General features: G+C 59.1%; 1 protein-coding gene across 7 annotated transcripts in view; it reads left to right on the forward strand.

Annotated features, from left to right (window-relative positions):
- Positions 1-20,475, forward strand: part of LOC122387608 (homeobox protein OTX2-like) — a 133,801-nt gene that overhangs the window by 105,761 nt on the left and 7,565 nt on the right. For 3 of the 7 annotated variants that reach the window (XM_043377951.1, XM_043377956.1, XM_043377952.1), the window contains one exon: positions 16,918-17,066. In XM_043377951.1, coding sequence (XP_043233886.1) covers positions 16,918-17,066 — 149 coding nt within the window. Of the gene's footprint in view, positions 1-1,920; positions 2,008-2,228; positions 2,397-13,079; positions 13,234-16,917; positions 17,067-20,475 lie in introns of those variants that run through there. The other 4 variants (XM_043377949.1, XM_043377950.1, XM_043377953.1 and 1 more) reach the window with 3 other exon arrangements.

The following is a 20,475-nucleotide window of genomic DNA, read 5'->3' on the forward strand; positions in this document are numbered from 1 at the left end:
ATGTGTTGCTAATGCATCCACATTCCACATTTTCACATTGCTCTGCTCGTCAGGTAAAGTACCGCATTAGTCCTTGACACTAATGATCGTTCCGTAATTGTTTCGAAGAACTCTGGTTTCCGACAAGCCGAGCCGATCGGGCGCCGCGAGCGTTCCGGCCTTCCTGAGCAACACGTCAATCACTGTCGTCTTAGTGCCGCGGTTAAAAGCCGCTGATTCCGCGCTGTGTGCCGATCCGTGCTCCGATAGCTGGCCAATGGTCGGTGGGCGCCGGCCGGCGGCCGCGGCCCACTGTTTGGCCAAACCGCCGCCGCCCTCGGACACGGGCATTTATTGATAACGGCCGCCGTCGGAGCCGTCTGGCCGGGCGGCGGTATCGGCCGATCGACGGCCGATGACGCCTCGGCAGGGATAAACACATCAGCGGTCACCCCCCCCCCCCCCTGTCCGGTCCGCGCAGCCGCCGCCGCCACCGCCGCCCATCTGTTGCGCGCCCACTATTACCATGATAAAAGTAGTATAAATTATCATCAAAATGCGGCGTGTTTACTTTGGGAGCGCGCACCGGTCGCCACCAGCTGACTAACCAAAGGCGGCCGGCCGGCGTCGCGGCCCGGCCCCTCAATGAGAGCGGTGCACAATCGGTCCGGTGCTGCGCCGACCGGCCGAACCGAGCGCCAAAGAAGTCCTAATTCCGGGCTTAGCGGCGGCAGAGACTTGTTAGGCGGCTCGGACACCGCGCCACTCGACTCATGAATCATTAGGTGCTTCTTGTGGACCGGTAATCTTCTTACGGGCGGATCATCTCAAATAAATGGTTTTACTTTCCGGTTCTTTTTATAAGCTGCGATTGATTGGAAATCGCCAGGGCGGGGCGGGGTGGGGGGGGGGGGGCGGCGGGGGCGGGGTAAGGGGTTGGCGGCACGAGCTGCGGCCTCCAGTTACCCACGGTCTCGGTCTCAGCGCCGTGAGAAGTGGGTCGCTGGGGCAGACGGAGCGGGGGCAGGTCGGACGGTGACCGGGGCAGGCCGGCGGTTATGCCGACCCCACCGGGCCCCGATGGGCACGGGGGACCGATACACCCACACGGCACCGCCGCCGATTAGCTGTTATCCGTGACTGGCAGTTTGACATTCTCCGTATTAGGACACCGCAGCTTCACTGGAACCCTGTAACGCCCTGGGCCGTGATTGATTGACACTTTGTTTACATTGTTTGTTTCCAAAACGATTTCGTGATAATTGATCTGTTGGATCTGTTGGCCCCTCGTCACGATGTTTGTTAGGGAGATATAAGGATAAAGTTAGATTGTTTTTACTTGGGTAAAAACTCAATTGCTATCGCATGCAAATGGCTAATGCTAAAATTGGTGGCACGTTTCTTAATGACTTAGAGTTGTTATAATTAATTTATTTTTCAGAGTTTTTTGCTCCAGTACCTTTTAGAGAAGCATACATCAAAGTGTCGTAGAATTGTTATTGCTGTGAGGGGATATGTCATACACTTTAATTAATATACATCGCGGCTGTATAATCAGCTAATAGATCAGTGACGCTGTTATTCACTGCCCTGATGCGTCAAATTGAGTCCGTTTTCCAGTCGACGCTGCTAAATCATTTTTCTGTCGGCGCCACCATTTGGATCCCATTTTAGAACATCAGAATTCCATTGAAACTGTGTGGGACGCACGCCGGTGGCGGCGGTCGTCGGTAGCGTCGGCTGGCCGAGCTCGGCCATGGTTCGTCGCCGCTGCCGGCCGACGGACGACGCGCCGCCCGCTCATTGGCCACCGACACGGTCCTCGCACCAATCAGCGGCCGGAACGGCGCCGCGGGGGTGGGGCGCCGCTCGCGCCGGCGCTGGCTCCACCTCTGCGGCGCGGCTCTGTATTGAGTGGCTGCGAGCAGTACAGTGTTAATACGGTCTTAGACGGTTTTAGGAGGTTTTATCAGCGCTCTAACAGGCTTAGCTGTTCCTCATCCCCAGCGTTCATTCAGCCAAGCTTAGGTGAGTAAATATCTTCTTTATGTGCTCAAACTTAAAACAAAATCAGAGGTGAGATTTTGATAGCCGCGAATAGCATTGTAGCGGGTTAAGCTGATTGGGGGCTAATGCCGGCCGGCCGGCGGTGACAATTAGCTGTGATCCGCGGTGGTCGGGCCGGGTGCGGCCAGTCTGGCCACTGTGCCACTGGCGAGGTAAGGTGTCGCTGTGTGTGTGTATGTGTGAGCTGCGGTGGGTGGGTGCCGCCCGCAGTGGGTATGTGGCCGGCCGTGCCGCCAGTGACCGAGTGCCGCCGGGTGCCCTGTGCCGCTCTGCGTGCCGGGCCGGCCGCCGGCTGTCCCTGCAGACCGACCCCGCCGCCCGTCCGAGGGACGCCCGGATACTCCGCGCCGGTGAGAGGGTCGGCTGGGACCCCCGCCACATGTGCTAACCACCCCAGAGCGGTGCCTGGGTCAGTCAGTCCGTCAGTCTCGGACTGAGCACCAGCACTTCAGTCAGTGTTGGATTTTGAATTACTCATCCAGTCTCAGTCTGCTGATTTTTACACCAGTCTGCCAGTCATGGTCTGACGATCTCTGTATCAATCTGCCAGTCTTAAGTTGGGCGGAACAGCTCAATCTGGTCACCATCTAATCAGCTGCGGCACTGTTAAATCGGTGTCGGCGGTGTCCCAGCAAAGCCCAGATTCCAGGCATCTGTCCATCAGTCACGGCCGCATCAGTTTAGGTACGTACCATATCCTCTCTGGAAATTGGCCTATGTCAGCTCCCGTGTCCAGCGCCGCCTGTCAGCGCCCGGTCTGTCGCTTGCTTCATTGTAAGTTCTGCTCTGCGATCGGCCGTCAGTTTCTATGTGCTGTTCTGCCGGCTCCCTGTTGTCCTGTGGTCGGCTCTCGGTCCGTGGCCGCTGACTGCGCTGTCTCCGCTGCTGGTCAGAGCTCAGACGATGTGGGACCGCAGGTGCCCGCGACAGATGCCGTCCTTGATAGAACTGGCCCCTTTTCCAGGGGCGGAGCTTCCTATACAGTTGGTGGGGCGGCTGCCCCACCAACTTACCATTTTGCCCCACCAACGAGCGTTTCGCCCCACCAACTTTATCATATTTGTAGGACTTTTTTGCTTTGCAATTCAAACTTGTTTGTGTTGATGACCTTTGGAATGTCCGTATAATGCAAAATAACTATTATATTTTGTAAGGACAGGAATAGATTTAGTAAGCATTTTATTGCACTTGAGAATCGGAAGTGTAGGCTTGACGACTTTTTGCCCCACCGACTTCCCTGGAAAAGCTCCACCCATGCCCTTTTCTCCCCTGTTCGGACGCCTCGGCAGAACGGGACCTTTTTCTCCCCTGTTCGGCCACCTCGATATAGTTATCGGTTCGCTTTTCACCCCTGTTTTGCCACTCTGAACAGAACTGGCCCCTTTTCTCCCCTGTTCGGCCACCCTTGATTGAACTGGCCCCGCTCCTGCCCGGTTCCGCCGCCTCGATTGAACCGGCCCCTGTTCTTTCCTGCTCGACACCAGTTATATTCGGTTAAAGATCAGTTATAATATCGGTGAGTCGGTTCGGCTTTCATTATATGCCTTTGTGCTCTCTCATGTTCAGTCTGCTCTCGACAGCTGGTACATTCGTTTTCCTGTTGGATGCGCCCTCCCGTCCAGCTGCCATTCGCCAGCGGCAGGACTGAACTGCACACTATCGCCCGTCTCGGGGCTCTGAGTCATTGCGCTCGGCCCGTTGGCATGAGCGAATGGATTTGGATATTATGCTGACTGAGTAAACATTTCGTGCTTGTGGCCGCCAAGAACCGAGCACAGTGTTCTCACTTCTTAGCCGCGCTCCTGGAATCCGACTCTGTGCTCTCGGTCTCTGGGTGCCGAGCACAGTGTTCTTGTATCGGTGAATACGGCGCTCTTACGGCTGCCCGTGTTCGGCGCTTCTAGGAGCTGGTTTGTTCTCGGCACAAGCGTATAAATGTTCACAACCTCGTCACTAGTTTGCAGTAACTAGCGGAAATTTCCGGCTAGGCCCGTCGCGTCAGTGGGTCAGTTAGTTTAATTCACAAACAAATAGACGTCTTGAAACATCATTATACCACAAACTTGCTTTATTGAGGTGGTTGCTGGATGTTAGGTAGAAATCTACATATTTAAAAGTCCTGCTTGAGTGAAGATTCCTTTTCTATCGCGACGGTAGCAAGTCAAAGAGTCTAACCATCTTCGAAAGTATAGCAGTAAGGGACTGAATCACTTGGCCGATACCTGAAGTACAGATTAGAGATTCGTCGGAGTTCCGAAATGATCCCATCGTCAGTTATGGCATACTCGGCACTGACCGTGGTGTGCAAAATGTCAGTAAGTTAGAACTTACATCCACCTGCTCTTTAGGATTTCTTTTAAGAACATATTTGGTCGTCTATTAGAAATCCGATCGGTACCCGTTTGATTGTTGTCTTCCATCCCGAGTAGTGTCAGTTGCATTTCACCCTACGCTGCGCCGCGCCGTGCGCCGCACGTCCTGGTGCTACTGTTCTTCCAGTAACTGCAGTCTCCGGTGCGTATAGGCTGTGCCGCAATACTATGTGTCGTGCGGAGACTGCAGCTAGTGATGTAAGACTAACACCGCCACCGCTCCCACCGCGGGGCGCCCGGCCACAGCCGTCAGAGCCCCGAGCTGCAGCTTACGAGCCAACTGTCCGCCAAACGCGCGCTGAGGGCCACTAAAACCGAATAAGCCCTGCAAATCCCCGAAACTTGGCTCCGTGGAACACAATGTCAAAGTTTGCTACATAAAGGGGATAAGGAGTCCTGAAGTCCTACCACTCTCAATGGTTTCTCCCTAGATAAGTGTACTTAAATGATATGCCCTCGTGGCTTGCGATATACGGCTTGGACGAGTATATTACCGATTTGGCTGTAATCCTTGTAATGCTGGGCTCCCGCCCTGACGGCGGCTGCCCGGAGAGCCGCAGAGCGGGTATTTCGGAGCGCTCGGCCGGCCTGCCGTCCATGTCCATCTGTGTCGGAGACCGCACACCGTTACTAGCCTCGGCTCTCAGCAGAGTCCGCGCCGCCGCCGCTAAGTCGGCCGCCGCCGCCCGGGCTCTGCCGTAATCCACCAGCCAACCGGGCGGATATTCGCGTAATGCACTGAGCGCGCGGCACGCGAGCCGGCTCAGCGGACGGGCGCCGCCATGCGATGTCCCGCTGCGGTCAGCCGACCCGGCCGGCGGGCTCTGGAGACCGGCGGCCGCTCCTCGGGTGAGTGTCAGGCTGCGGCGGCTGGTGAGACCCGCTGTCCGCCGGGCCGCCTCAGAAGTCAGCTTTGCTGGACCGGTCCGGCTGGCAGCCTCCTAAGTCAGCTTTGTTACGGGCCATGTCCTGTCGGATTGAGACGGTCGGACGGGTGACTGATATGTGTCAGACTCTGGACGGATCTCTTTCTGTCAGAGCGGCTCGGACCGGGTAGCTGTGGAGCTCGCTCAGCCACTGGCAGAGCTCCCGGTTTTCCGGCTCCTCAGATTTCATTTCGCTGCCCATCCGCTATCAACCCGCCTCGACCCATCCGTGTCTGCACGACTGCCTTTCTTCTCGTGTTGTTCCTCCGTTCCTTACGCGCGCCTATTCGGTCCGACCCTTTCGCATTCGTTCCATATTTGTCAGCCTACATCTCTCCACCCGTTGTCTCTCCGCCCGCCCCGGGTCGCGGCCGTCCGTCTGTCCAGTGCCAGTCAGTCGGTCGGTCCGTCCAGTCCGGTGCCGGTCCGGTGCCAGTCCGGTGTCGGCCCGGTCCGGCCGTCACGGCCGATCCGTCACAGCGTCCGCTGCGGCGTGCACACCGCCGTGATACAATCGGTCGGCTTCAAACGCGCCGCGCGTGGCCTGCCGCCCACCAGACGGACGCAAAAAGACCCGACACGATTTCGCAAACATATGAAGCTGCGGTATGAAGGCAACGCCGAGAAGGCGCGCCGATTTGAGCGTTGAGGACATCTGAGCCCGCTCATCTGCGGAATGCATACTCGAGGCAGGCGCGTTGTTAGTTACCAGTTATTGTGCGGCGTGTTTTGGTCGTGCGCCTGAAGGTTTGCTGGGTGTGTGTGCGTGTGTTTGTGTGTGTAGCGGTGAGCGCCAGTGGCAGGGCCGGCGCCAGTGGTGGGATGCCGACCCGTTGGGTCACTCGGCGCCAGTCAGACACCTATTACCGGGCAACTCGAGTGACGGTCTGATTAAATGGCTCCAAACTGGCAGCTTCCAGATGCCACCTGACCGCCGGGTTGGTTGCTCACATGCCTGGCGTGGTTCCGCCCTATGCAAATAGGCCTTGCATCATTCCGGACCGGCCGCGTATCGGGATCGGGCCGAATTAGTGCGTGCCTGGGCAGTGCGCGCGCCGCTGCCCTAAGTGGGTGTAATTGCGCCGCCGGTGTGCGGCGGGACCGGCCCCGCGCCGCGCGTGCAGACGGCCGACGGACGGCCGACGGCGCCCCGCCGCTCCCTCTCCGGCCGGCGGCCGACGGCTTGTGCAACGAGCCGCCACCTCCAGCGGCGCAAATACCTCGGCCGGCACGGCGAAAATAACAGCCCGTCCTCAGCACCCAGCCAGGCGCACTGTCCATCAATGCGCCGCTCTGGAGAAGCTTACGCATTTGAATGATTCTCTGAAGGGTGGAAAGATAACTTCTTACATTATTATTTATTACGCTTGTGGAATGGCGCGCTGACCCAAGGTACTTCTTGGCTTCGAAATGGTCATACTCGTAATAACGTTACTTTTATTGCATCTGTTGATTGAATGCACAGTATACACAAAATGATTTTATAGTTCGATTTATTATTTGCGTCTACCAATAGATTTAACTTCCGTTATTAGCATTTTTTCTGCGTTTGATATAAAAACCACGGTTGGCAAATATATTGATAAGTGGACACCGCTTACTCTCCACATTTTGAAGCGTCCATATTTGAACGCCCGAGAAGCGGCCAGCTCCTCGGTGGAATGATGTCCATTGTCCAATCAATCTCACACGTTTTTGCCGGTAGTTGTTAGTTACAGGGGCCGACCGCCGGCCCTGGCGCCATGTCCCCTATCTCCACCACTGGGGGCGCGCTGTGGTGGGCGGGGGCGTGTAGCTGAGGTCACCCTCCTCTGCCGGGAGCGCTGCCGTCCACTGCCAGCGGCGCTGCCCCAGCCAGACTCCACTCCGCACTAGTGATGCGGAATAAGACAGCTGCCGGGAACGGGCATGATTCCTTACCGTAGCCGCGGTGCACCGGTTAGAAAACCGCAGCGATACCGTCGGATTCAGAGAACCTGACAGCCCGTGTAATGCAAACATGTGATGGGAGCTGGCGGCAGCTGACCCCTGCCGTGCAAGGCGGCGGCAGACGCTATTTCCCGTCACGGGAGGTTCATTTCTCTCACGGATGTGGCTTATGCGTTACAGGAGGGATATCGCCTAATGAGCTCGTGGTGTTTGGAAGGCCCACCTCATGTAGAACCCGGCGAATTAGTGTGGCAGGAAACCGTCAAACTGCGCCTTTTTGAGAGGATCCTCAGTTATCCGTAATTGACCAGGACACTCGGGCCGTGTTTTTGGCCGCGCTTCGGTCGCGTTCCACCGTCTCCGGGGCCTCGTTTGAACAGCGAACCTGTCGGCCCTGAGCAGTGAGCAGTATCCACTGTCCAGTCGATGTTCGAGCAGTGTTCAATGTAAGCACACACACTGCCTCAGCCGTGCACAGGCTGTGCTCGGTCGGCTTTTCGATTTCCGGCAACACCGGGAGCGTCCTCAGTCCATTTCCCTAGTCATCAGCTCACTTCGGGTGACAGTGACTGTGCTGCTCCACGTTCGGTGTCTGTACTTTGTTCCACAGAGTGTCCCACTGCCACAGCTCAGCCTCTCAGGGCGCCCCACGGCCGGCCGGCCGGCGCCCCAATCTCAGCTCCTCAGGGCGTTCCACAGCTCAGCACAGTACCTCAGTCCGCAGCCGGCCGGCGCCCCCGCTCAGCCCCTCAGGGCGCCTCTATCTCAGCTCCTCAGGGCGCCCCCGCTCAGCTCCTCAGGGCGCCCCACGGCCGGCGCCCCCGGTCAGCTCCTCAGGGCGTCCCGCAGCTCAGCTCCTCAGTCCAAAGCCGTCCGGCGCCCCGCTCAGCCCCGCGGCGGCACCATCAAACGGCCGCCGATGTAAAGGCACCCCTCGCCGCTGGCTAATTAGCGAGTTATCAGTGGCGGCGGACGGCCGGGGATGCGCGCCGCTGCACGCGCGGGCCGCTCACACGCCACTTCATCTGGCGCTCGGACAGACGCAGACGGATTGCCACAAACAGCGGGCCGACTGCCCGGTGTCCATTCCGAGTTGTCTGGTGATCTCACCAGCCCGTCCGGTCGGGGCAGGGACGGTCTCGGCTAGTTTTGTGCTGCTCCACTGTTGGTTGGTCTCGCCGCCTTATTTCTGTTGTTGGATAGATAAGGCTCGACAGCTGATATTATTATTCTCTGTGGGTGCTGACCTGAGCCCTGACCCCGTCCTCCGCCCCGATGGTGTCGGGCTGTCGATCGGCGATCCAGCCCGGTACTGCTGAGCTGAGCTGTCTGTTCTCACTGAGCTAAACCATACTAAGTCACACCTCACACTGAGTCGATCCTCACTGAGCTAAACCATACTAAGTCACAACTCACACTGAGCTGAGTCTCGCTGAGCTGAGTCTCACCGAGTCCCAGAGTCTCACTGAGCTGAGTCTTATTGGACTGAGCTGCGCTGAGCTGAGTTTCTCTGGTCTGAGTCTCCCTGAGCCAAGTCTGTGGTCCCGCTGAGTCACGCCGGGCTGAGCTGCGCCGAGCGCCGAGCACGAGATGGCCGTCCGGTCGCCGTCTCCGCGGTCCGCCGGCCGGCAGGATCCGCATTCTCGCACGCCACGGCGCAGCACGTGTGCCGCAGAGGCGGCTGGTCGGCCGGCCGGCCGGGCTGTGGTCCCGGCCGGGGAGCTGGGGGGGGGGGGGGGCTCAGCTGACCGCGATGGTGTCCGGCGCTCTTACCACACAGGGAGAGGCCACAGTTCCCACCCGAGGAAGGCTAGGTTTTTGGTAAGGAGTTGTCACTCGAGGGATTGTAAAGCACCAATCAGAAATTGTTTTCGCTTTACCGCTTTTGGTCCACAATCTGCAGTGTTTCAGCTTCCATAGTTGATATCAAGAAACTGCATGGCCTCCCCACGTGGCAGAAGGTCAGGAGCTCACCAGTGGTTCAGAAAAAGCTTCATTTTGTGTGTGTATTTCCGCCACAACAATGAGGAGAGTACGTGAAGAGCACTGCAGAATTCAGGTTGTGGAAACTCCACGCTATTCACCGATCCTACTACCCCCGTGTGAAGTGCTGCTGATGGATGGACCTGTCGGGCCCATGACCCAGTGTCGGTTCCCAGCGCTGCCTTCCCTCGCGGTCCGTGCCTGCCGGGCCCGGATAGTGACGGACTGGGGCGTCTCGGGGCCGTGTCCCCTGTCAGCCGGGGCGCCGCCCGTGATGGCCATCAATTTCCCCATTATCGCTGGCTGCCGCGCGGCTGTCCAGGTGCCCCCTGACCCGCTCCGCCCAGGGCCGGCGTCCCGCGGCACCTCGCACCGGGGCTGACGGCTGGGTCCCGGCGCGGCTGATTAGGGGTGACGGGGGCGGGCCGGCGCCGCCTCGCTGTCCGCCCCCGGCCGCCCCCGACGGCCCGGGCCGGCCCGGCACCCCGCTCAATGGACCCGTCAACCACCGGCCGCCGCCGCCGACAGGTTGGGCCGGTACCGACCGGTCACACGGACCGGAAGGGGTCTCAGAGGTGATAATGACCGCCGGCGGGGGTCACCGCGCGGACAGGGTGTGCAGCCCGCCCTCCGGACGGCCGCTCCATGACTGGTGAGAGCAGCGTGCGACCGGCGCCTTCTCACGCTCCCACACTGAGCACTTCTCCGGGAACGTGCCCGAATATTCTTGGCACCATCGCATGCTATTTTCTAGGGGGATGGCAAACAATAGAACATTCAGTACACAAAATTGTCATCAACTTTACCCTTCGATCAATGCTAAGCAGCCCGTTGGATGGGATAGCACAATCAATTACTTTGAGTTCACTATAAAAAAGAGCCTCGTTTTGTTGTTGACACTTGGCGCGGCGCGCCATATCGCAGCTAAAATTGTTTTATTCGATTGAATCTTACAGATGTTTGCACGTAAATACCTATTGCACCTTCGACAACAATTGTATGAGAAGCTTGTAAGTGAATTTTTCCTTCTTTCTCTCTTTCTTTCTTTCTTTCTTTCTTTCATTCTTTCTTTCTTTTGTCTCTTTCTCTCTTCTCTTTTCTCTCTTTCTCTTCTCTCCTCTCTATCTATCTATCTCTCTCTCTCTCTCTCTCTCTCTCTCTCTCTCTCTCTCTCTCTCTCTCGTTCTCTCTCTCAATTTCGTTCTCTCGTAAAAAAGAAATTGGAATTGATCAAATGTTTATGGTTATCACCTATTCCAAAGTACACTGCGGCTGCTCCGTTCCTCTGTCCTTCCGCACCCTCTGCTCTGGCCCCGTCTGAACCGGCCCGCAGTCCCCTGCCGGCTCCCTCCCGTCGTCACCGTCGCCCCGTCGACCGGCGGCGAATCGTCCGACTGTGTCCATTTGCCGCCAACGCCGTTGTTTGCTCTCTAAGCTCGCTCGTTTATTTGGTCTGGCGTTAGCGCGCCACAAGAGGCGCCATGGCGCGCGGTGCGGCGGACGTGACGCACGCAGCCGCGCCGCGCGCCGCGCCGCTCATAATCGCCACAGAGACTGCGCCGCCGCCGCCCGGCTAGGAAAACTTCACTGCAGAGATTTGCATTTTGAGGGTGGCTTAGTTAACATGGTAATGTAAGGCGATTGGGCTGTTGGATTCATGTTTGCGAGGCTAATGAATGACTAATTTATCCTTAGTTTGCCACTTGTCTTCCGTTTAGAAGAGAGATATTGTGAAATCTACTTAACACTTTATGTTATGTCGTTTAATTAAGCGATGGAGATACAATATACATGGAACATAATATGTAGATGACATGATAAGCACTGGCTACTTGGACAATGGACAATGGATAGGTATGCCATTTCTAACACAAAAATCGTTGCGTTATCTTTTGCAATGGCGCATATGATAATTAGTAATTCCTTCATATGATAATTAATTGATCAATCATACGGCAAACATTTAAGTTTTGGTTGCCTGTTCTCACCTTCTGTAGTTCCTTTGGGCAATGCAGCAGAACAGAACCGTGCGCTCCTTCGCGTTTGGTCATGAGGTCAGAGCGGCCGACCGACCTCAAAGCTCCCCAGAGTACAAAGTACCTGACCGACCTCCCCAGAGCATTGTCCTTCAGCTGATGGCCGTGTCCTGGCCAGCTGATGGTGCTATCCGGGCCGCTGGGTATCGTGCTCAGCAGCCCTTCGGCAGCTGTAGCCGAGCCGTAGGCCGCCTCAGCTGCTGTCCCGACTGCTGCCTCTGTTAGCCTCTGTTCAACTAGCTGCTGTCTCGCTGCTGCTCGTGCTGCCGCTCTAGATGCTGTCCCGACTGACGCCTGTCCCGGTATCCGTCCCGCCTGTCCCCTGTCCCGGGACAGCTGCTGTCCCAGCGGCCGGACGGGACAGGGGCAGCTGACAGTAGGACCGGACCGGGACCGGGGTGCCGGCAGCCGGGCCGGGACCGGGACCGGGGTGCCGGCGCCGCTGGTCCGATCAGCTCGATCGATTTCGGCGGCGGGCGCAGCTCTGGGCAGCTGGTGCGGGGCGGGCTGTGCCGCGCCGCCGCCGCTTCCTCTCCTCCGCTCGATACCCCGGCGACCGGCGACGGCGGCCGGCCGGCGACCCCGCGGGCCTCGGCGGTGCCCCCCCCCCCCGCGGGCCTCAGCGGCGACCCACGGCGACCCCGCGGGCCTCAGCGGTGACCGACTGTTCACGGGTCGTGGAGAGCCGCGACTGGCTCTGACCGACTCTGGGCTGCCGCGGCTGACCCGGCGCTGACCCGGCGCTGACCCGGCGCTGACCCGGGCCGACCGGGCTGACCCGGGCTGACCCGGGGCCGGCCCGAGCTGACCCAGGGCCGACCCGGGCTGACCCAGGGCCGACCCGGGCTGACCGGGCAGGGTCGCCGGGTCGGGCCGTGCGCCTCGGTCGTGCCCCGCTCCACCTCACTCCCGTCCCGGTCGGCCGGCCGACAATGGTGGCGGCCGCGGCCGGCGCTGACAGTTCATCATTTAGCACGGTGTCGTGTCGGCCGTCAGCGGCACATTGAGCGGCCGCTGCGTGAAATCACTGCATTGTGCCGGCGCGGCCGGGACGCCGCTCCCTCCCTCTGGCTGCCCCTCTGCCGGCGCCGGCTGCCTTTGTGCAGCGGCCGGCGCGGCCGTGGCCGGTCGCTCGCTCCGCCCTGCCGTTCCGCCCGGCCGCGTGCGCCGCTGCCTTTACAGCGCAATTCGCCTCGGCCGCGCCACAATGGGCGCAGTGCGTCCGACGCCATTTTGTTGGCTGTTGTCGCCATGTTTGCTGCTCGGGATGGGCCAGATTACAAACTTTCCGCCCGATCGGCCGCGGGGCTGACCGGCGGACCGGGATCTGACCCGGGCCGGGCCGACCGGCCGGCCGGCGCACACCTGACGGTCCGCCCGTCCGGGCCCTCCCGGCCCGTCCTGGAGCGGTGTGCCCCTGTCACCGCCGGCCGTCCATCATCGGCGGCCAATTTGTGCGCGCAGCCGGCGAGTAATTGTCGGCGCGGCGGTGACAGGTCGCGGGGCCGCGGCCGTGTCGCCGCGGACCGCCCGCCGGGCCGGCGCGCCCGTCCGCGCCCCGCCCGCTCCCGGTCCGCCTCCTCAGGTAGCCGAGGAATCCACCACTATTCATGCGCACCTGGCTGGAAGTAATGGCGCAATTATCGCTTCCGCGGCCGCCCCGCCGCGCCGCCCGCCGTCCTGCCGTCCCGCCGGCCGGCCGGTCCGGCGCGATGCTGTGCCGCCGCCGCGGCCGCCCCGGGCGGCGGTGGCGGCGGCGGCGGCGGCGCGCCGGGCGGCGGCCGCCATTCTCCGGCAGTGACTTGGTGGCGGCGGACGTCCACGCTGTGCAGTGGGCCGCGGTATGAGTCCGAACCGGCTGGGCGTGCAGGCAGAGCTGGGACCGTGCGAGCTGGCGTTCGCAGACGTCAAGAGGGAGACCGGCTACCGGGGCGTCGGCAGGTGAGAGGCGGAGAGGGGTCGGCAGAGCAGCGCGGCTCGGGCGCAGCGGGAACGGGCCGCCGACGCGGGTCGGCCGGCCGCCGGCGGCTTTCTCGGCCCCGGCGGCTGGGGCCGCACCGGGCCGGCCGGCCGACTGCTTAAAATGGACAACGCTGGATTTTGAATTGATATGGGCTGACGAACTGTTGTCACCTGTGGTCATTTTCTATTTGTTTTCCTCTAAGCATTTGTACCTGGTGGCTCATTGATCAGCGTTTCATTGAAAAGGTGCATTGTTCCGTTCGAAAACGTGCTTAGCACTTTGGTTGCAGTTTCAATGACTAATTTACAATGGTATTAATCCGTTAGTCATTATATTTTACCAGCTTTGCCACAACTGTGGTATGCCTACAGTCATTCATAAATGCTACCGGTCAACCATGTCGTTTCGGGACATTCATTATCCATACCTATTGCTGAATTTATGATAGACATAGTATGACGACACGGTAATTGTGTTCTTGATTGCTACGGTACATGTAGGTATCGACAGTAGGATGTAACTAGTACTGTGATCCATTGTAATTATCGGTATTCACTGTCTTCTATGCTGCCGGCATTTGGTGCCGTTCCCTTGTCAGACATGCATTATAACATCTTTGTTATTAACAAAGGCAACAGTCGTGGATAGGTATGCTCGAATGGTGAACTGATCAAATCAATTTCAATTACAATGATTTTGTGTGGATACGTTTGGTGGCCAAATATCCAAATCATAGCCGAGGCGTCGTGTCGATGTCAGCTTTGATGCAGTCGGTACCTACAAACTACCGTAGATGAAATGGAACGAAGCTGGCTTTCGGTGCTACAGTACATATTGTCATTTTCCGATGATAACCTACACGTATCATAAGGAGCGTGTTTTGGGCACTCATATACCAACTTCAAATCTTATTTTCGGCCTTCCTGTATGGATAAAACTATAACAGTGTGCTCTATCACTGAATACTGATCGTTTTTCTTCTAATCTAACCACAAACCCCCATGGGGGAAAACACTATCCACTGAAGTAATTGCTGTCAGCTCAATTTGTCTATAGTTGCATGTCTTTTCTCGTAAGTCGTTTTGGCGGCCGCTCCGGGCCGTGTACTGCGTGGGTGTTGACTCGTTACAGCTGTGTGTATAGGTGTGTAGTGTGTAGGTACAGTGTAGGTGCACGGACCGGGAGGTGTGTAGGTTCGCCGGCCGGGCGTGGTGCACGCTCCGTCCGTGGGTTCCCAGGCGGCCGCGGTGCACTGTGCAGCAGCGGCAGGGTGATTGGCCGCGCCCCAATCGGCCCCGATCGCAGGAACCACCGGTTTGCTGTGGGCGGCAGTGCACACGGCACTCACGGCGCTGTGCGCACGGTGCGCGGTCCATGCGGGGTCGATCCGGGCCGGGCTGTGCAGGAGCGACCGGCGGCCGCTCGGTGCTCCCGGCCGGCCCGTGAGCCGACAAACACTGCCGCCGTGATCGGAGCGAGGTCGGACTGCGCGGCCCGGCCCGTTTCCTGTCGACAACTGACTGACAGTCCCCGATTAGATGGCATCGCTCGATTACAGCGCCGATTGCATGACATATGAACGCCATTATCATCGCAATGGATCTTATCGTGGCCGGCAATAAAAACACCGGCCGACAAAAGTGTCAGAATCCCTCTATCACGGCACATCGGGCCTGCACGTCACCCAGCCAGCGGCGGGCCGCGTTTCTTTGGCCGCAGACGGGTGGAATGCTGCTGCGCCGCGGCGGTCACATGCCGGCCCGGCCCGCCGGTCGTGTTTCCGCTGTCGGCGGCTGTGTCGCCGAGACGGCACGTGGCGTGTATCCGCTTATTGCCGCGACAAAAACACAACAAATGAGTGGCGCTGCCGTGTTGAGCGTGGGCCGGAGCGGCGGCGCCGCTGGCCGCGTGACGCCGGCCGTGTTTGTAGCCGGTCCTGCAGTCGGGGCCCGCGAGCCGAGCCATTGTGTCCCCGTCGCGTCCTGCGGCTGACCCGCCGGCCGCCACCGGCGCCGCCGGTCGTCGAGCCAGTGTACTCGGGTGCCGACCTCGCCGACGGCTGCCGGTGCTCGGGGCAGCCGATAATGCCGACTTCAGCAGCCGACACCGTCCGATTTCTGCGCTCCGTGTGCCATTTTCACCTCGACTATCTCGGTGTAACCGGGCCTTTCGACAGGCTACCAGAGCCACCAGTCCTGGCTGGCTGTGATCGCGCTTCTGCTTAAAAACTCCATTTAAAAGCCAATTGGCATCGCGGAACTGCGCTCACCGGACACATGAGTGTTTATTATATACGGACACAGATGAGTGCTTATTATATATGCTGTCCTGGCTGGGGGACGGTACAAAACTTCTAACACATCCCTGAGCTGCAAACACGTATTATGTTTAATTGTTTAGTTAAGAAATGAATGGTTTATTCGCATAAACATATTGACAGTAATCAAGAAGTTCTAATTCAGTGTGTGTCTACTGTCTAGGTTTTCGCCTATGTATTGCGGTTAACCGGCTAGCTTTGATCGCTAGTGGCGAGTGCAGCCATGAGCGTTTATAACATTGCAACCCACTCATTGCACCTTCTTCCCATTTGAATGGCTCCGGCCGAAGGAAGAGGACGGAATGGCCTCCTTTCCGGGTCGGTGGCGGGCAGAGGACTGCCGCCGAGCCGGCCCCGCCGCCGATCCGCGGCCGATCTGCCGCTGCAGCTCCGCCGTTAATTGGCGGCACCGCCGGCCGGTCGGCGCGCGGTCCTTGTTAGTCGCCGGGCCGGGCCGCCCCGGCATGCCGGCCGCTGGCCAAAAATGACACCTGCAAATCACAGTCGGGTGCCTGGCTGGCCGGTCACGCCATCGGTGCCGTATCGCGTCCGAATCGCAGTCACAGCGCGCCTCATCGCAGGCAAATCGGAGCCACATCGTAGTCAAATCGGATCCACATCAGTGGTAAATATCGGTGAAATAAGGCGGTGCAGTGCCGTCGGGCAGACGTAGCCGATCGGCGGCTTTCCTGCTCGGGACATCAGCCGTTACCAGTCTGCTGTTTGGCACGTCATCCGTCCGTCATTCATCCGTAATCCGTCCGTCATTCATCCGTAATCCGTCTGTCATCTCCATAAGTACTGCGTCCGATTTCCGTCACCTCCCCACCTACAGAAATCTCTGCAGCTGGCGGCTCCGTCCTGCCCCAGCGACCGGGCGTGTCCCGCCCCACGGCGCAGTCGAGCGTTCTCTGCTCGCCGGGGCCGCTAAACTCGCGTGCACACTCGATAATCATGTGCCTGACCAATGGGCGTTCATTGTCGTGTTAGCGCCGAGTGATGCACTACCAAAACACACGTGTGGCGTTGCATACAGTTAATATTCGTATGCTCGTTACGAGTGTGTGCCGTCCAGTTTGTGCGCTGAGGTCATTGGGCTGTCGTTAGCTGTGTGCTGTCTGTCTGTCTTATTCTTGTTTCCCTTTCTTGTTAACTATTTGCCTTTTATGATATCTAATGTGTGATCCCTTTCCCTACTTCGTTTATTTTTTCCCCTGTTTGTGAGCATGGTGATCATCATTTCTTAGCTCTCTGCCTGTCACCCGTTTGTCTATCTGCTTGTCACCCGTATGTTGCAATGGCGTCTGCTCTGTCTGACAGCTGCTCTATCTCTCTGTGCCGGCAGTGCGATGGCGTTTCCGCCGTTCGGTTCGGCGGCGCACGGCGTGGTCAACGGCGCGGCGGCCGGCATGCTGCCCGGCTACGCCGTCAGCCGGCCCTCCTACCCGGTCATGATGTCCGAGGCGTTCCCGCCGGGCGTGCCCTACGGCGCCGGTAAGTACCAGGTCCAGTACCCGCCGGCAGTGAGAGCGGGCAGCATGAGCCGATCAAACACACGACTCTGGTCAATTATAAACATGTGCGCAGATGTCCAATTCCATCAAACAATACTGAGACCCTTGACGACGCTTGAAAGTAACAACAGCGACAGCGCTCGAACATAAGCCGCCAGCTAAAGCTTACCATTTGCCTGCTCTCCCGGTACGGAGCACTGTCTAAGACGCGAATGGTCAGCAGCGGAAAGTCATCGGAACGCAATACAAGTTTGTATAGAGAAGCACCATCACGTACGGCCCTCATCTCACTGCGTGGTAACTGGTAGGTATTCTTCTTTCGACAAAATGCTATCTGTCACTCGGAAATCGGTCTGCTGGGGACCAGCCCCCCCCCCCCCCGTCAGGCCCGTCCGCTGAGCGTGCCGCGGCATCCCGTCGCCCGTCGCCGCTGTCCCATCAATTCCCCCGCCCCGCCGGCGGCCGGCCGACGCGGCCTTTTATCCCGCTCGGCGGCGCAGGTCGTTGCAGTGTTGTCATCTATGAAATTAATTTCTGATCAGCTTATATCATCCCCCGGGGCGGGCGGCCGCTCTGCGGGACCGGTCGGCCGGCGCATCTGCCCGGCTGCGGCGACTCCCATGTGACCCAATTTGGAATATGACGCCCGGATAATGCTTTGTCGCCACCCCTGGTAATTTGATTAGGTCCGATCTGGAGCCGCCACTGGGCGGGCCCGGCTGAAAGCGCTGGAGTGCGCGAGCGGCGGCCCGCGTGCCGCCTCAGCTGCTGACGCCGGTGCTGTCCGCCATTTGTACCACCCAATTAGGTGCCCAAGAGGGCGACAGTGATTGCGCGGCGCGCGCCGGCGCGGCGGCCGGCCGCGGGGATTTGTGCCGTCTGCTGCCGCGGCCTCCTCACCGGCGTCATTGTGACGGATTTCCTGGACTGCGCCAAATAATTGGCTCGTTAGACACGTGCTGCTGCATTATTTACCTGACTGGGATAATACGCGGCGGTTTTGCCGGTTTTCTGGTCGACTGGACGGTATTGGGTGGGCGTTTTTCCACGTCGCTGTCGCGGAGCGACTCACGCGACAGGAACTGGGCGGCCGCCCACAGCCGGGATTGGAGTGGGGCGTGAGGTACGCCGGTCCGGGCACGGCCTGGGCACTCCGGAGAATGGACGAGTCGTGGTCTCGAACTACATGTATTGCGATGGAGAAATTCGTGCTTCTGGCGTTCGACGACTTTCTGCTACTGGCTTGTAAACTGTAAAGGTTAAAGTCCCCTTGGCATTATCCTTTCTGGACACAAGCTACCTGGTTGAAGGCTGTATGTAGTGGATAGCATGCCAAACTAAGCTATAAACCTTTCCTGCAGCGTCTTTTCACTGTGCCGGTACTGTATCCAGCAGCCGTTGCAGCTGGGGGTCACAGGCCACGTCCTACCCCGCTGCGGTTTTCAGTCTGCGCTGTCACAGTCGCTCGTGGAACTCAGCACCTTTGTGCGGGGCCGGAGCGCTCCTATTGATTCCGCGCTGGGGAAGCGTATATACGAGCTGCGGCGGTGACCGGGCTGCCCGGCGGGCCGCGCTCGCCCGGTCCTCCCTCCGCTCCCCTCCGGGCACCCGCCGCCGGCAGGGCGGGTCGCTGACACCGAGCTGTCGCCGCCAGACACATGTCGACCGCCAGCGGTTTCAGACGACACCGGAAACCCTTCGCGGTCCCTGCGGCCGCTCAAATTCTAGCGGCCATCTGAACAGTTAAAGGTCGGCGACGTAGGCTTCAATTCGTTTTGTAATTTGTGTCAGCTATGCTTAAAATATTACTGGCGTTTATTGGCGGCATTTCTTATCCATGTTGTTTACCATTCCCGGACCATCTTCTTAAATATGTACGATGAAGTCAGCTGCGAGAAATCGATTCTATCAGGCCATCAGCGCGGGTCAAAACACGCAAATCGACAAGGCCGTCTGCTCTTACCCTAACGCCGTCTCAGCGGCGTTTGTGCTTACATAGTTATTCAGTAAGGCACAAGTCAGCTCTTTTTTAAGTGATTAAAACGAAAACAGAGAAAGGCTTGTAGGCACATGTCATCTTCACTTTTCGGCGAGTTTGCCTACTCTCTTCTAGCAGTCCAGTGTTGTATTTGTACGATGAACGCGTTTGGTTCCTTTGGACCACAGGGGATGAGCCACTGTCTCGGTCAGTTTGGCCGTAGGCTTCTGTCTGACTCTATCTCGATGTTGACTCTTAGTCACAGCGTGAATCACGAGAGTCGAACAGACGAGCAGACGGACCGAGTCTCAGTCAGCGTCCGACTCACCAGCAGACGGACCGAGTCTCAGTCAGCGTCCGACTCACCAGCAGACGGACCGAGTCTCAGTCAGCGTCCGACTCCCAGCAGACAGACCGAGTCTCAGTCAGCGTCCGACTCACCACAGCAGACCGACCGAGTCTCAGTCAGCGTCCGACTCAGCAGACCGACCGAGTCTCAGTCAGCGTCCGACTCACCAGCAGACCGACCGAGTCTCAGTCAGCGTCCGACTCACCGGCGACGGACCGAGTCTCAGTCAGCGTCCGACTCACCGGCAGACGGACCGAGTCTCAGTCAGCGTCCGACTCACCGGCAGACGGACCGAGTCTCAGTCAGCGTCCGACTCACCAGCAGACGGACCGAGTCTCAGTCAGCGTCCGACTCACCAGCAGACGGACCGAGTCTCAGTCAGCGTCCGACTCACCAGAGACGGACCGAGTCTCAGTCAGCGTCCGACTCGCCAGCAGACGGACCGAGTCTCAGTCAGCGTCCGACTCACCAGCACGACCGACGGACGCTCAGTCAGCGTCCGACTCACCAGCAGACAGACCGAGTCTCAGTCAGCGTCCGACTCACCAGCAGACGGACCGAGTCTCAGTCAGCGTCCGACTCACCCGCAGACGGACCGAGTCTCAGTCAGCGTCCGACTCACCAGCAGACCATCTCCTTCTGAGAAAACAATGCCGACAGACGGACCGATCCGACTCAGACAGCCCTCCAGCTCCTGGACGAGATGTCGCTGTGTCTCCCCAGCTCCCCCTGCCCTTCCGGCCGACCCGTGGCCCGACTCGGTCCCTGGACGAGATGTCGCTGTGTCTCCCCAGCTCCCCCTGCCCTTCCGGCCGACCCGGCCCGACTCAGCTCCTGGACGAGATGTCGCTGTGTCCCCAGCTCCCCCTGCCCTTCCGACCGACCCGGCCCGACTCGGTCCCTGGACGAGATGTCGCTGTGTCCCCTGAGCTCCCTGCCCTTCCGGCCGACCCGGCCCGACTCGGCTCCTGGACGAGATGTCGCTGTGTCCCCTGAGCTCCCTGCCCTTCCGGCCGACCCGGCCCGACTCGGTCCCTGGACGAGATGTCGCTGTGTCCCCTG

This window comes from Amphibalanus amphitrite, unplaced genomic scaffold, assembly GCF_019059575.1.
Source record: "Amphibalanus amphitrite isolate SeventyFive unplaced genomic scaffold, NRLGWU_Aamphi_draft 000291F_arrow, whole genome shotgun sequence".
NCBI lineage: Eukaryota > Metazoa > Arthropoda > Thecostraca > Balanomorpha > Balanidae > Amphibalanus > Amphibalanus amphitrite.